Consider the following 15,982-nt stretch of genomic DNA (forward strand, 5'->3'; position numbering starts at 1 on the left):
CTCTTTAGGCCTCAACCTTTGACAGGTAAAGCCTTGTTCTTTTCCTTTGATCAAGCACTGGTTAAATATTCAGTTCATGCACAGATTGATTTACACCAGTGACCAGTGAAGGTATAAAGACGGCAGCTGTGTTCCACTTAACACCCGTTAACACGTATTGTTGCATAGCCGGTCCTATCTCCACAGCCCCGTGACAGTGCTAAAGAAAGAAGAAGTTATCATCCTAATATAGGGATGTATTCCTTCAAATCAATCACAATCATGGCAATATTGCCCTCGTAAAAAAAAAGACAGCAGAAGGAGAGGAGAATTGGCTGTTGAAACAGACAGCCAATCGCAGGCTTGTACCCACATTCTACATCCGGTGAGTCAGTTAACACAAAGTGTCCTGATAAAAAGCATGTGGGGGAGAGCAAGTGGTTGGCCATGTAGACTGAAGCAGATAGAATTATTAAATGTGATTCATTAGAGCTCAGTGACCTCAAAGCAGAACTTGAAATGTTCAGACCCAAGCCAACAATTCTTACTCCCAAGTCATCAAATTCCGACGGCAGGTCTGTGGCCCTCAGCTTCAAAGGATGATGCTCTACGTAGCCCTCGGCCCTCAGTTTTGGACGCATCAGTTTCCACTGGTGACAAGCATAGTCTCTTTTCAATATGAGCTTCCTTCCTCACAGGAAGGTGAGGTTTAGGCAACAATGCCACTTAGCTCGGTTTGGGAAAAGACTGTGGTTGACGTTAACTTGACTAACGACTCACGTGACGAGTGACTGACTAATGAGTCATGTGACTGTTGTGACACGGGATGCAAAAACAGGATTTTTTCAAGAAGGCGTAGTGATAACGCAACGGCAACGCAACGGCCACGCAGTTGCTTGGAGACCGTGATGGTTCTGCGTTGGGTTTACGTGTCGAAATGCAATTCAAAGCCTCACCGGGAAAGGGCGCTATGGTCTTTGTAAAGACTGACCGACCGACCGAGACTCTTGGCGTATATCATCGTAAGCTTCGTTATAGCGTATTTGTTTACTTTCCGGCTTTAAACGTCCACAATTTTTCAGAACTTGGTGTTTTATTTCTTTGTGCAAAAGCGAGAAGGTGCAAACAATAAAACGAGGTGAAAACAATAAAAGTAGCCTTTTAAAAGTTTAAATGGCGGTGTTTATGAGTGGAAACCGGATAGCGGTCTCCAGCGGATGTAGTTAGCGGACCAATCACAGCCAAAGCCGCTGCGTTGGTGTTGCGTTGGTGTTGCGTCGCCTCGACGCGCGTCGAGGATTTTTGGGAGGTGCACGTCAGGCCCTTGCGTAGGACGCAAGGGGGGTCCGCAAGGACGCAAGGGGTCCGCAAGCCCCCTTGCGTTGTGTCGACGCGGAAGCATAATTCAGCCTTTACAGTTTTTACCCACTGCTTGAACACTATAGACACATGCTTAAACCAAAGTAACATAACTTGAAGTTGTTGTTACTATACCTTAAACAAAGTGTAACCATACCTTAAACAAAAGCGCTGCTTTGCACTTTAGTTGCAATTCTGTAACACACTTGCTCCTTTCTGCAACACACTTGCTCCTGCACACTACACACTATTTCATACATAAGACACTTAGTTCAAAAATGAAATCTCAGGGTACCATTGGGAAAACACATCTATTCAAAATACAACACACATTGGTCAATTGAAAATACTTAGACACACACCTGAAAATACTTACTTACAAAACTGAACACCAATCAGCCAGCTACAAAAAGGCCTCAGTTCAGCCATTTTGAGAACTTTGCAAGCATGGAGGCAGGGAGAGCTAGAGGCAGAGGAAGAGGAAGACAGAGAGAGAGAGGAGGACGTGGTCGAAGAGGCCATGCAAGGACCATTATTTCGGATGACATAAGAGCAACTTTGGTGGACCATGTCATAAACCATGGCCTGACCATGAGGGAAGCTGGGCAGAGAGTCCACCCTAATCTAAGCCGTTTCACAGTTTCATCCATAATAAGGACATTCCGACTGGAAAACAGTTATGTCTTCAACTCTCTTCTCTACTCAGACTGTATCTAGAGTATTTACAGTACTGTACCATATCACATTACCGTATCACATGTACTGTATTGCAGGGTGGCTAATGCTCCTTTTTGAACAAAAGTGGTAGTTTTTTTAAACATACCGTGATAACGTGTTGAGATGCTTCAGTACTGTGTATGGTAAATACAGTAAAGTACAGTATACAGTACTGTAAAAAAGAAGCAAACAATAACAATTTGTGGTTGCATTTTTCTACAGAATGGCTAGAAGACCTACCGGGGGTGGACGCCAACGCCTGTTCACCCAACAGCAGGAACTTGCCATAGTGAACCTAGTCAGAGCAAACAATGCAATCCGTCTCCACCAGCTACAGCAACAAATACTTGCAGATAGGCAAGTATTCAACAACATAAATCGAGTAAGCATCAGCAATATCAGACGCATCTTGGTAAAGCACAACATGACCATGAAGCAATTGTACAAGGTCCCATTTGAGAGGAACAGTGTCAGGATCAAAGAACTTCGACATGAATATGTACAGGTAAGTGTTACAGTCCTTTACATTTACAATACAGAATGGGTGCAGTCAAGTAAGCTGAATATATACCACTGGATCAGTACCACATAGATACATTCAGAAAGCTACACAGGTACCTGTGTGGTGGGGTGGGGCAGTTCTGTATGTGTAGTAGTGTAGTTGTGTGCTTTGAGTAAAGCCATCCACAATATGTATTTTTTGTTACAGAGAATCTTGGACATGGATGGAGCTGCCCAGCCTCATGAATGTATTTACATTGACGAGGCTGGATTTAACCTTACCAAAAACAGACGACGGGGACGTAATATAATTGGCCAAAGGGCAATTGTGCACGTCCCGGGGCAGCGCGGGGGAAATATCACATTGTGTGCCGCCATAAGTCTTCAAGGGCTACTGCACCATCATGCCAAACTGGGTCCCTATAATGCACAACACATAATCACATTTCTAGATGCACTTCATCATGCAGTTGTACAGGATAGACCAGAGCAGCCCAGGTTTGTTGTTGTCTGGGATAATGTTAGTTTCCATCGGGCTGCTCTGGTCCAGAACTGGTTCACCAACCATGATCAATTTGAAGTTGTGTACTTGCCCCCTTACTCGCCATTTCTAAATCCTATAGAGGAATTTTTTCCCGCTTGGAGATGGCGTGTATATGACCGCCAACCACATGCCCGTATGCCTCTTTTGCAGGCAACAGGCCTGCGGAGACATTTTTCTGTGTTTACAGTAGTGTATTGTTTGTTTTATTTTTGTTTTATTTTTGCTTTAACTGAATTTACTGTACTGTAAAATACACTACTGTAATGTAATGATTTTGAATTGAGTATTTCATTTTTTGGTTGTTGTGAAAACGTGCCATCTGTGGAACTGAATAAAAACAGTGAAAACGAAAGACTGCAGTGTTTTATATAAAGTAAACTAGTGTGTTGCTGCTGATCTGAAAGTGTATTCATATGATGCAAGTGGGTATCATTTTGTCATCAGAGTGACATTTTGACAAAGGATTGTTAGGTTTTGATAGCAGAGTTTCAATTTGACATAGATGTGAATGGTTTATTTCCCAGTGTTGTGTCTTATTTGCTTGTGTGTAGAGTTTTGACACAATGAGCCAAGTTTTGCAAAACGTGTTCAAGCAACGGGCAAAAACTGTAATATGACAGTAAATGAATGGCTAGAGAACAAGGTGGTGCAGAGCTGTCAACTCCGTCTTTAGAGTCAGGGTGCAGTGTGTGTGTGTGTGTGTGTGTGTGTGTGTGTGTGTGCGCGCGCGCGCGCGTGTGTGTGTGTGTGTGTGTGTGTGTGTGTGTGTGTGTGTGTGTGTGCGTGTGTGCATGTACAGCAGAGACATGACTGACTCACAAATGATTCAGACAAATGGTCCGTAAAAATCTAACTTTTACACAACTGGCCTGATACAGTCAAACTAGCAATGCCTTACATGCACTTCCACCCCTGGTTTAATATACTTATAGGACCACTGAGACCTGCTCAGAAAGTACTGAATATATGCATGTAATCCCCCAAACCAACTTAATAAAACACTGATCTTTCTGCCAGGTTTACAAATTGTACCACACACATGGACTCTCTCCACCACAATGTTAATTTCCTCTCAATGTCCACGCGCCAAACTGGAGCGACAACATGGCACCTTTAAGCAGATAATCATTGCAAAATACCCTGGATTGCACTCAAAGCTCAGTTTAGGTTGGCAACCACCACAAGAGCCCATGTACGACTCGACAAAGTCTCTCTGAATATACAAATATGGGCTTATTCTGGGCTTATTCTCTGGTGACTCATACGTTTAGATCAGCGGTCAGAGACATTTTCTACCTTAGAAAATCATAACATTTAGTACACACACACACACACGGAAGATGGATTATTAGATCTTAAGTGTGCTCACCAATTGCTTTCCCTTTCCCTCTCTGTGCCTACTTCCTCCTTAGTGGGAGATACAGTGCAGTGCAATGTAGTGGAAAACATAATGATCTGGGATCAAATGGGGATTTACTCAGTCAAGTGTTTTCCATGCCCCTGTCTAGAGCTTTGTCTGTCCTGGATGAAAACACTAGAGTGGCTCATAATCAGCAGTGCAATACAGGGAGGAACTTGGTATTGACCCACACTCAAATGTGGAACATTTGGATTCAATGCAGGTTCCAAGGGTTCTACCTGAAGGGCCAGAATAATTTGCTTCTGAAGAACAGCCTTTTGAGGAAGCTAAAGAACCCTTTTCAGAAAAGAGACTTCTTCAATGATTGTTGTAAGAGTGGGCATTAACAGATCTTCTCAGTCACTTCCCCAAAAAACAAAGATCAATGTGTTTTAAAGTTTGATTTAAAGCTTCTAGATAAAACCTTCAGTAAGGGTTCTGGATGAAACCATAACACCAAAGATGGGTTCACTGTAGAACCTATAGGGGATTCGGAGTGAAACCTTTCCTAAATGGTTCTATATAAGCCTTCATGTTAGGTTCTAGGTAAAAAAAATAATGCTACAGTATATTTTCTGGGGACAAAATAGTAAATGCTGCAGTGTTGATGAACTGCTTTGTATGGTGTTTTGTACAGACCACAACTTAAGGAAAATGTGTTTATAGCTCTTCCAGACTGCCACACAGGAAGGCATCATTAACAGTTGACTATAATAGAGAGAGGCAAGGTACGCTAATTATTCAAATGAGGATACAGGTACCTCAGAAGTTTCCATACATGTCCACAGTAACTGTAAAGGTGAACATGGGAATCATCAGGTACGTTTACCAGTACACATAATTAAAGTACAGGCAAAGACTGTATATAGGAGGTGGACATAGTCACTCTGGCGTCACCCATTGGTTTATGGACTGCGGTTATACAGCCTCGGCTTCGACATTACAACCGTTGACATCTTGGTTTTTGATCATCACCATCTTGGAATCAGAAGTGACAGGAGAGGGTGGAGCTCAAAACAACTGAATGCTGACAGCAACCATGCCCTGAAGTATCCCCTGCTTTATCATTTATTTGACTTTAGATGGACCTGATTTACTAAATGAACATCATGCTGTGTTGAAGAAGACTTGAAACTCGAGATTGAGACCATAAACTCATGCTTCCAATGTTTACTGAGGAAATAAATCAAGTGAGAAGTAGGGTCATTTTCTCATCAGACAACCAGTGGAGTCGCCCCCTGATGGCCATTAGGATGAATACATTTAAGAATAAGTTTAAGGCACTTCAGCATATTTTTTAGAACCATAGGTGGCCGATGAGGTTTCTCTAATGATGTAAACAAAGTAAAACCAGAAGATCTGAGTCACCAGATCAAAACAGAGTTATCTCTTCAGTGTAGAATTAACCTGATTAAGGCCATACTTCAGCTATCAAAACTGTCACATAACTAAAATCTAATAACGTCTGATTAGCACAATTAGATGAACGAGTACAGTCACAAACAAAACAAGCACAAGCAAGCACACCTCGATATGCCAAGTATTTTGATACTTCAATTCAGTTTTGAAGCATTTAAAAACCAAAACAGATTTCATTCACCTTTTCCAAACTTTACAAGACAGTCAGACTAGACAGATGAAGTCACTGAATGAGCAACGGATTACTAAATAAATCCTTGTCAATGGACAAACGCTGTGCTACCTGAACTGGTCAAACCCTGCTAGACATATGGTTTAAAGGGCTGAGAATACTTCCAATGACGGGGATACTGAGGATGATTTATGCTTCTTGACGTCTCACAGTGAGCATCAGGCACAAAGACCAGCTGGAGGGACGCGGTCTAACCGGAGCAGGAACAGGAAAGAAGTGGGGAAGGAAGACAGACAGAATGGAAGAGGAAGATGAGGACAAAGGGAATTAATGCCAGCTCCACACCGGCATAACAAACAAAAGGAGAGCCACAGTTGTGAATGTTATATGAGGAGGTTAGACAGATGTTAGCTCTTAGTGCTGAGGTTTCCACTGCTTTCAGCTGAAGGCTTTCCGGTGCTGGAATACTGTGGTGTCAGTGCTGTTTGTTTCTATTATTGACGTAACTTGGGTATAATCAATAACAGACTATAAGCTGGAGGGACTTGGCGAGCGTATGCTCACCACCCTGTTTTTAACAGTAACAAGCAGAGACGCACACATGTGCAGTGCTACACAAGCAAAATGCACGCACACAACGTGGAAAGATAACTTTCGTTATTAACAACATTCACAAACGCTGAACAACATAATGCTTCTCACTGTAAACTCCAAACACGGACATCAGAGGTGAAAGAAAAGCAGAAAACAAATTACAAACCTTCAAAATCTGAAATAATTCCCTCCAAGTGTGGATTGACTCCAGAATCAGACATTTTCATAAAAAAACTTTTCAAGTGGCTTCCTGTAAATTCGGAAGAAATTCCAAAAAAGACGGAGCAACCTATTTTCTCTGACTTGCCACTAACTTCTATATATCACTGCATACAGACTTCAGAGAGTGCGAAAAGGCGAGCCTCCTCCCTACTCCTCCCCTCCCTGCAGCTAGAAACATACTCCCCCCTTCTCCCTCGTGTCCTGTGTGTGTGTGTGTGTGTTTCCCCTGCCCCCCACACACACACTCACATGCATGCACGCGCAAGCATTCACGCAGACAACAGACCCCGTCATTCCACCTTTTTTCGACCAAAGTGGCACTCTGGTTGGATTTCCTCATCCGGCCTCTGAGCAGCTCACACAGTCGCTTTAACCAAGTTAACCTGCAATCAGCCGGGATCCTCTGATACGACTGTAGCTCTTCAAACGGCACCTCAAGGCAAGTTGGACTAGGCTTCAGGCGCGAGTTTGAGGTTTGAGTTTAGAGCACATGACCTCTACAGACTGACTGACATGTTACACGTGCTTCTGTAGGACCTGCACCAGAAGAACCTGAGAGACTTCCCTGGAGAAATTTGACATTAGGGATGTATATATGATGGTGCCTCTGGGCAATCAGGAGGGTGATGCGTGCACCGACGCGCCCTCTGTGACTCCGTATTAGGAAGAACACAGGAATTTGAGCTTGGTGGACTGACCAGTCTATGGAGCCGTGTGGGAGGGACCCCGACGACAAGTCAGCGTTTGATGTGGTGGGTACAGTTACACTTCTTGTCCTTGAAGCTGCTGGGGCCAATTTAAAACTGGTCTTTTGTGTGTGTGTGTGTGTGTGTGTGTGTGTGTGTGTGTGTGTGTGTGTGTGTGTGTGTGTGTGTGTGTGTGTGTGTGTGTGTGTTGATAAAGGTGATGAAATATCAAAGTTGGCCTTGCATTCACTTAACCGCATCCACTGTCTCCCTGTGGGACTCCGCGCTACAGTATTTCTTATCCATGAATCTTATCCACAGGAACAAATAGTGATGCTATCGCTCTAATTGCTGATTGGTCATGAGTGAGCGGCTCTTCACAGCTTCCTGTTTGGAGCCAGGCGTGCCTGTGAATGAGATTTTGTGAGAAATTGTCCCTGATTCTGGGTCAGTTTCAACATTCCCACACTCACGGTTGAGGTCACCAGAGTGAATGGAAGCGGGTCCACAATCAGCCCTCATAGGAAACCTAAAACTCGTGCCAGGGCTGCAGGAAGCTGGAGTTTCCACTTCCAGATAGCCGAGGGATGCTGTCACGCATCAGATGTCACAAATCCCCTGATCGCACACAGCACCAGTGTCCGGCACTTTTACAGCCAATAAGCATTCAGGATTCTAAAAGGGGGCATACAATGCCAAGCCCACCCAGTAGCCCCTAACCCTAACACCTGAGAGGTCGATGCAGAATAACACTGTGTGTTTACGGTGCAGTCTGGTTGTTTCATACAACTGCTGCAAAGGTGTCTTATGATAAAAAACAGAGTATGGCACACACAGTGGTGCGTACACCTGATTCCAACAAGCAGGGACCTTTACTGGGGGGACCATCTGTCCCCTGAGACGCTTGTTGTCCAGTGTTTTGCAATTAAGCTTTGACTTTTAGTGCTCATAATATGCACCACACCCTGACAGCTCTGCGTGGGCATTCATGTACTTTCAAATTCTGTGTCAGCCCTTCCTCTTTCTCGGGACGTCAAAAATGGACACACAAGGCACCCTTTAGCACCGGGCTTTTAACTGCAACGTTAAACCCATCCGGGTCATTATTAGACGCTTGGAGAAAATACTCCGGGTGTGTTGAGGATGTAGTATAAAAACCCCACACATGCTGGGTGGGAGGGGGAGGAGGGGGAGTCAAACTTTCAACCAGGAGATTGTTGTTAAGTTATTTTGATGTTACTTTAGTGATGTTTGTGAACTGTTTTCCATACTTATGTTACTTGTTTACGTTTTAGTTTACGTAGCTATTTCAAGACCAACCATGATTTCTTTTCCTAAACTATATGTTTTTGTTTGAATTCACAATGTTAACCGCTTTTTTGACTGTGACTGTGGGCTTCCCAGGGCTTTAGAAATTGATGCGTATGTGACGGGTTGGACACATAGCTTTGTATATTATATATACATACACACACACACACACACACACACACACACACACACACACACACATATATATATATATATATATATATATATATATACACAAGTTAAGTGTGTGGCCTCTCTGTGTTCATGCAGGCCCGAGTGCGCTGTACTGTAAACCATATGCCACAAGCCTCTGCAGAACTCAATTAAACCAAAACACACCGTGTGTGAAACGCACACCTCGCCTGCCTCTCCCTGTGTATTTATCTAAACATGGATACACACTCTGGGCTGTGAGGAAAAGCTGAGCGACAGAACGAGGGAACGCTCCAAAACAACATCTGGAGAAGTATATGTTTGTGTGTGTGTGTGTGAGTAACGTTACATGAATATGCGTCGATGTGCACATGTGGTTACTTGACTGCGAGTGCGGACGCGGGTGCGTTTGTGTGTCTCGGTGCCCCTGAAATAGCACCGTAAACACAGAGGCCTTTGCGCATAGTGGGATAAATCTGCTTAACTAAAGCCATTCAGCCGCATATCATCTGTTGCCGAGGGAGTTGTGCTTGTTTTGTAACTTATTAATAGTAACAGTTTTGGGGTGTGAAAGTGTGTGATCTACTAACAAAGACACACAGCGTTGTTCCCCCAAGTAATTTCATGTTTTCAGCCGATTCATCTGAGGGGTTAGTTAGTCACATCGTAGCATGTTAAATGCTTCACTGTAAAAAGAATCCCTAAATATGTTGTATATACCCCTAACATGAAGAAAATGATGTGTGGGCTTGAAACAAAGCAATAATAATGTGTCACAAATGTGTGTGCCAGTAAGTAAATTCCTTTGGGGTTTTTGTACATTAAGTTTATAAAGGAGACATTACTATGTACCTCACATTCTAGGCTTTGTTGCTTGGTCAGTTGAAGACAAACAGGAATTCAGCACAACCACAGACATTTATTGGCAGGAAGTTGCTCAAAACCGACCTCTTTATTTGAGTCACTTACTTGTTTGCCCCGATGCGCTCATGTGCGTGGTTTCAGTGTTTATTGAAGTGACACCTTTTATAGATGATCATTTTGACCTACATATCCAGGAAGGATGCCAAATTACACTTCAATGTGTGTGGAATAAACTCACTTATTGAAGCAGAGCCTAAAAAACACGCTGTCACAGCAGAAATATCGTGCAATTAAATGGGGTAGTGAAACCGCTGCAAGAAAATACAAAGAAAGAATAAAGGGAAAACACAAGCAATAGATAGTTTGAGAGAGAGAGAAGTGCAACTGAGGGAGGTGGAGGGGTAGTTCATTGAGAGGAGCACATAAGGCCTTGCTTAAACTCACTTCAATCTATGCCACTACTCACATACACGGCTTTTATTAATATGACAGTTCTTTGGAAAACCTATAATCCTTGTCTCTTTCATAGTAAGCGTTTTAAATTGGCCGAATAGCTGTGTGGACAACTTATGCTGGCAGCAATATGGCCGCTGTGGTTTTTAGACTTGGATGTCGCTTGCTGTGCAGGGAATTGTAGTGAACCCAAATGTCATTTGTATCGCGGCTCTGTGAGCCTGATATCCTGCTGCAATCAACCACCGTCACCAAAGTCCGTCTTTACTTCTGAAATAAAGGTGCTAACTGGAACCATATTGGGTTCTTTAGCTTGGGCCCATAGGAGAGCCCTTTTTGGTTCGAACCCTTTAGGAGGATTTTGACCTACCTGGAACCTTCTGTGAAAGGCTCCACCCAGAACACCCTAAGAGGTATTATCCAGAATATCTCCACCTTCTTAGGGTGCAAACAAAAACCCACCCAGGGGGTTCTAATGAGAAACATTTTATACTCTGAAGTTAATCGAGAACCCAACCAGGGTTCCTTGTGAGGCTCCTAGAGGGCATAGGTTGATGTGGTGCAGTCCAACCCACAACAATCCTGTTTCTGTATTGTGGGAATTCCCTTTATGACTCCCACACTTTTAACAATCTTTGGATGAAAAGTGTTACTAATGGAACCCATTTTCTAACTATAAACCCTTGAAAAACCTTTTCTTCAAAAAGGGTTCTTCAGAATGTAGCAGAATGGGGCTGCAGTTTATTCTGCTCCAGTGTCGGTGATCCCGTACGTTGGCCCGGTGATTGACAGCCAATCATTGTAGGCTGGCAATCTATAAAGACAGGCAGGGGTCCTATAGGCTCCCCTCTAGTCGCTGAAACCACACGTCATCTCCGTTGCGTCCGATGTCCGCTGCAGCAGGTATGTTAGCGGTGGCCGTACAAGTTGTGCCGGCAGCAATCTCTGTTAGCATATCTGAACTAGCTGTATGGTTCTTTTAGATGCCTGTCGTGGACCCTCCTCCCTTCCTCAGACCTGCCGCTATTCTCGATCAATGCTGGTAGGTCGTTTTTATGCCGTGCGCCGCCAACTCAGGTGCGGTGTTGAAACTAATAGGCTGCGTTTCATTTTAGGAATTGGCTCATCTGACAGGCTAAGCTCCAGACACTTGTCTGCTCCCCTCCCCGAGCTCATAGGCACGGCCGGATCGGGACTGCGTGCCGGTGCATCTCTCAGTGCCAGTATTCGGCAGCTAGCGACGTAGCGGCTACATCTGTCCGAACTATCCCTACGCTGCTGCTTTGCCTACCTGTGTTTTTGCCTAAACGTTACCATTGTTTTTGCTCATGGTGGCTGTTGACCGTCTCCAATCATTTTAGTGTCATTTTTAGTATTGTGGGTGCGATCAGTGGGGCTTAACTTGTCATTTTTTGATTGCTTAATTGCTAACTGGTTACTGCCATTGTTTCTTTTGAAGTTGATTCTGTTTATTTTCCTTATTCCATTTTTGCTTTGTTAATTTCTTATTATTTGTCATCCCTGGCTGCTTAGACCTACCAAGAATCTGTTTTGTTTGTGTTCGTACAGTAATCATACCTTAATCCTTTGCCGCATGTCGGCCAGTGTTATCCAGTCTTTTTGTTTATTTGTGAGTGATGTCCCACTAATTGTCACGTCTGTTCTTTTCCCGTGCAGAAGCTGAGAGCCTCAAGGTGGTGGTTGGTGCGCGTAGGTGGTGGTGTCCCCTCGTTGTGTGCTGTGTTGACCCCTGGTGTGATCCTCCACGTGCGTGTGTGTGTGCGAGTGTGGAGGTGTGTGTGCACGTGTGCTTGGGGCGTCTCTCTCCCTCGGATACCTCACTCCTGGTGACCCATCCTTCCACTGGTAAGCCTCAGCGTCGGCCGTTTCCCCCCCCCCCTTCATAATTGTGTTTGTTGTGTTTTTGGCCTTTTTATTATTGAGGTGTTTGTGTAAAATAAAAGAACTATTGTTAAATGGAACCACGTCTCCAGCCTCATAAGTATTGCGAACCTCTGTGCCTTTGAATATCTGTTTTAGTCTGAGGTATAAGTATCATTCCTTGGGCGAAATCCCAAGGTGGCGTTGTTGGCTCCTTAATTATATCAGTTTTCTGGTCTACCTAAAACCGCCCGCCCGCCACATTTGGCGTTGTTGACAGGATTTACTTTTGAAGGCAGAAACGTGTGTTCCATTTTTGGTGTTTGTTTTTCCCTTGACAAAAGTGAGTTTAAAGGGACGTTTGGTGTTTTGTTTTTTTGTATTTGGAGGCAAAGCAGCAGCTAGTGGTGAACCTTGGTGGGGTCTCGTGTTTTGGGGTACTGTGTTGCAGCGTGTCATTTAAACCTATACGGCTGTAGTATGGGGGAAGAGTTGCAGGAACTGAGGGATCTAGTTGCCCAGTTGCGAGCAGATAATGAGAGGTTGTGCCAGGAGCAGGATGTGGCCCTACCTGGCCCTAGTGCAGCGCCTTCTATTTCTGTGCTGCCTACTGCGCCTTCGGCTGCTAGTGCCCATGTAACCGACAGACTAGTTTTTGTACCCAGAGACAGGAAATGCCCCATGTTTAGTGGACGAGCAGGCACCAGTTTGACGGAGTGGATTGAGGAGGCACAAGCTTGCATGAGGGTACGGCATTTATCTACACCTGACCAGGCATTCTTTTTGTTTGATCACCTACAAGGGGAAGCTCGTGAAGAGATAGAGTATCGCCCTAGTGCTGAACGGGGGGATCCAACTAAGATCATTGCTGTGTTGAGGGAGTTGTATGGGTGTTCAGAGTCCTACGTAGCCTTACAGCAGGCCTTTTTCTCCCGAAGGCAGCAAGAAGGCGAGACTCTGCAAGAGTTTTCCCACGCTTTGCTCGGGCTCATGGAGGTGGTGAAACAGCGTGCACCGAGTGATATGCCTAATGCTGAAGTTTTGCTACGGGACCAGTTTGTTGAGCACGTTATTGATGGAGCCCTTCGTCGCGAGCTGAAGCAGCTTGTGCGCAGGCAGCCCACTGCCACCTTACTTGAGGTCAGGGGAGAGGCGATCAGGTGGGAACGTGAGGGGTTGCCAGGTGGTGCGAGGGGCCGAAGTCAATCCGTCCCCACAGCCTTAGGTATACAGTATGTGGTCCAGAGTGGTCATCAGGGGACAGCTAACTCCCCCCAAGCGTCTGAGATGAGTGAGATGAGGGAGTTGTTGAAATGTCAGCAAGAGCAGTTAAATCAGCTTACTCGCAGCATGTCCCTGTTGCAGAGCTCTCATCAGCGCAGTCGTTCCCCTCGGAATGGCCCAATAATATGTAGACGCTGCCAGCAGCCTGGCCACTATGCTAGTGAGTGTGATGGGGTACGTGCTCCCCCTCGTGCCCAGCCCATGTTGCGTGCTCCATTGTCTACTCGGCCGTCTCATCTCTCGGAAAACTAGCGCCCACCGAACTGCAGGGCCACAGTTCGGTTGGGGTAACCACTGGCTCCGGGGTTGTTTCAAGTGTTTTGGGGGATACATCAAAACTGATGGCATCGTGCCCTCATCTAGATGTGAGCATGGGTGGAGTTAAGGTGCCCTGTTTAGTGGATACTGGGTCCATGGTATCTACGGTCACGGAGAGCCTTTTCCTCCAGCATTTTGAGCCATGGGGTCGAGAGCGACTCCAATCTTGTCATTGGTTGGAGCTAAGAGCGGCCAATGGTCTAACTATTCCCTATATTGGCTACCTAGAACTAGATGTTGAGCTCTGTGGTAAGTTAATGCCACGGTGTGGGGTTTTGGTGGTTAAGGACCCCCCTGGGGGTTTGTCAGTGCAGGTCCCTGGTGTTTTGGGAATGAATGTCATCCGCAGGTGCTATCGTGACCTCTTTGGGCAGCATGGCTTTGCCTTGTTTGATTCTCCTTCTGTATTTGAGGCCCCAGAATTAGTTGTGCAGGCGTTGCAGAAGTGTCACCACGCTAGTGTGCAGGCCCCTCAGGAAGCTGCGGGTAGGGTAAAAGTCAGAGGCAGGAAGGTTTGTCGCATCCCAGGCGGTGTAATGAAGATAGTGGAGGCCACATGCTCCGAACAGTATTCCGGTACCACAGTGCTGTTTGAGCCCCTACACTCTGGCTTACCTGCAGGACTGCTTGCTTCCCCAGCTTTAGTTCAGGTGCTACGGGGCACGGCCTACATCCCAATTGTCAATGTTGGTTCAACCGATGTGTTGCTTTACCCCCGCACCATTGTAGGTACGTTGGATGGGGTTAATGTTGTGAGCCTTCCCACAGGAGTCACTGAGGTACCATCTGGCATAGCCACTGTGAGGTCCCAATCAGTGGTTCATGCCATGCAGGGTCAGATAGAGGCCATTGATCTGTCCCCATTGCCTGCCGATGAGCAGGGCCCGGTGAAGTCCCTTCTTAGGAAGTATCACTCAGTTTTTTCAGCTCATGATGGGGATTTGGGGTGCACTAACCTAATGGCCCATGATATCCCTCTCCTAGACCAGGTCCCTGTGCGGCAGCGCTATAGGCGTATACCCCCGTCCGAGTACGAGGTTGTCAAAGAACACATCAACCAACTGCTAGAGGCACAGGTAATCCGAGAGAGCAGCAGCCCCTACGCTTCCCCCATTGTGCTGGTCAAAAAGAAGGACGGCAGTCTGCGCATGTGTGTAGACTATCGACAACTGAACCACAAGACACGGAAAGATGCATTCCCTCTGCCCCGTATCGAGGAATCCCTGGATGCACTGACAGGCGCTCGCTGGTTTTCCACTATGGACCTGGCCAGTGGATATAACCAGGTCCCGGTAACAGAGGAAGATCGTGCCAAGACTGCCTTCTGCACTCCGTTTGGATTATTTGAGTGGAACCGCATGCCCTTTGGGCTCTGTAACGCCCCCAGCACATTCCAGAGACTGATGCAGAGAATATTCGGTGACCAACAGTGCCAATCCTTGCTTCTTTACCTAGATGACATTGTTATTTTCTCCTCCACAGTAGAGCAACATCTTGAGAGGCTGGAGGTGGTGCTGGGTCGGCTACAACGGGAAAATCTGAAGGCAAAGCTCACCAAATGTGCGTTTTTCCAGCGAGAGGTGCGCTACTTGGGCCACGTGATCTCGGACAAGGGGGTTTCCACCGACCCAAGTAAGATAGAAGTGGTAGCCAAGTGGCGACCTCCCACTACCATCTCTGAGCTGCGGTCTTTCCTGGGGTTCGCCAGCTACTATCGTCGGTTTGTGGAGGGCTTTGCCAAGTTGGCGGCCCCTCTACATAGGCTGGTGGCAGAGCTAGGAGGCACCAGATCCAGGACAAAGGCAGCGCGGGGTGCTATTGGGGACTGGACGGAGGAGTGCCGTAGCAGTTTTGAGACACTAAAGACCAAGCTAACCACTGCACCAGTACTCGCTTACGCGGACTTCTCACGCCCCTTTGTTCTGGAGGTGGATGCAAGTTACGGTGGCCTTGGGGCGGTGCTTTCCCAGGAGCAAGGAGGCAAGGTCCGGCCTATCGCTTATGCCAGCCGCGGTCTGAGGCCCACTGAGCGCAATATGCAGAACTATAGTTCCATGAAGTTGGAGTTCCTGGCACTCAAGTGGGCCATGACGGAGAAATTCAGGGAGTACCTGCTTGGCAATAAG

General features: G+C 46.0%; 1 protein-coding gene across 3 annotated transcripts in view; it reads right to left on the reverse strand.

Moving 5' to 3' along the window:
• septin9b (septin 9b) overlaps positions 1 to 15,982 on the reverse strand; it is a 92,820-nt gene that overhangs the window by 50,952 nt on the left and 25,886 nt on the right. Inside the window, exon 1 of one of the 3 annotated variants that reach the window (XM_084004681.1) lies at positions 6,851 to 6,920. The exons of the other annotated variants lie outside the window; for them this stretch is intronic. Coding sequence (XP_083860807.1) covers positions 6,851 to 6,911 — 61 coding nt within the window. The 5' untranslated portion in view covers positions 6,912 to 6,920. Of the gene's footprint in view, positions 1 to 6,850; positions 6,921 to 15,982 lie in introns of those variants that run through there. 3 annotated transcript variants of the gene reach the window in all.

This window comes from Eutrigla gurnardus (assembly GCF_963514095.1).
Source record: "Eutrigla gurnardus genome assembly, chromosome: 3".
NCBI lineage: Eukaryota > Metazoa > Chordata > Actinopteri > Perciformes > Triglidae > Eutrigla > Eutrigla gurnardus.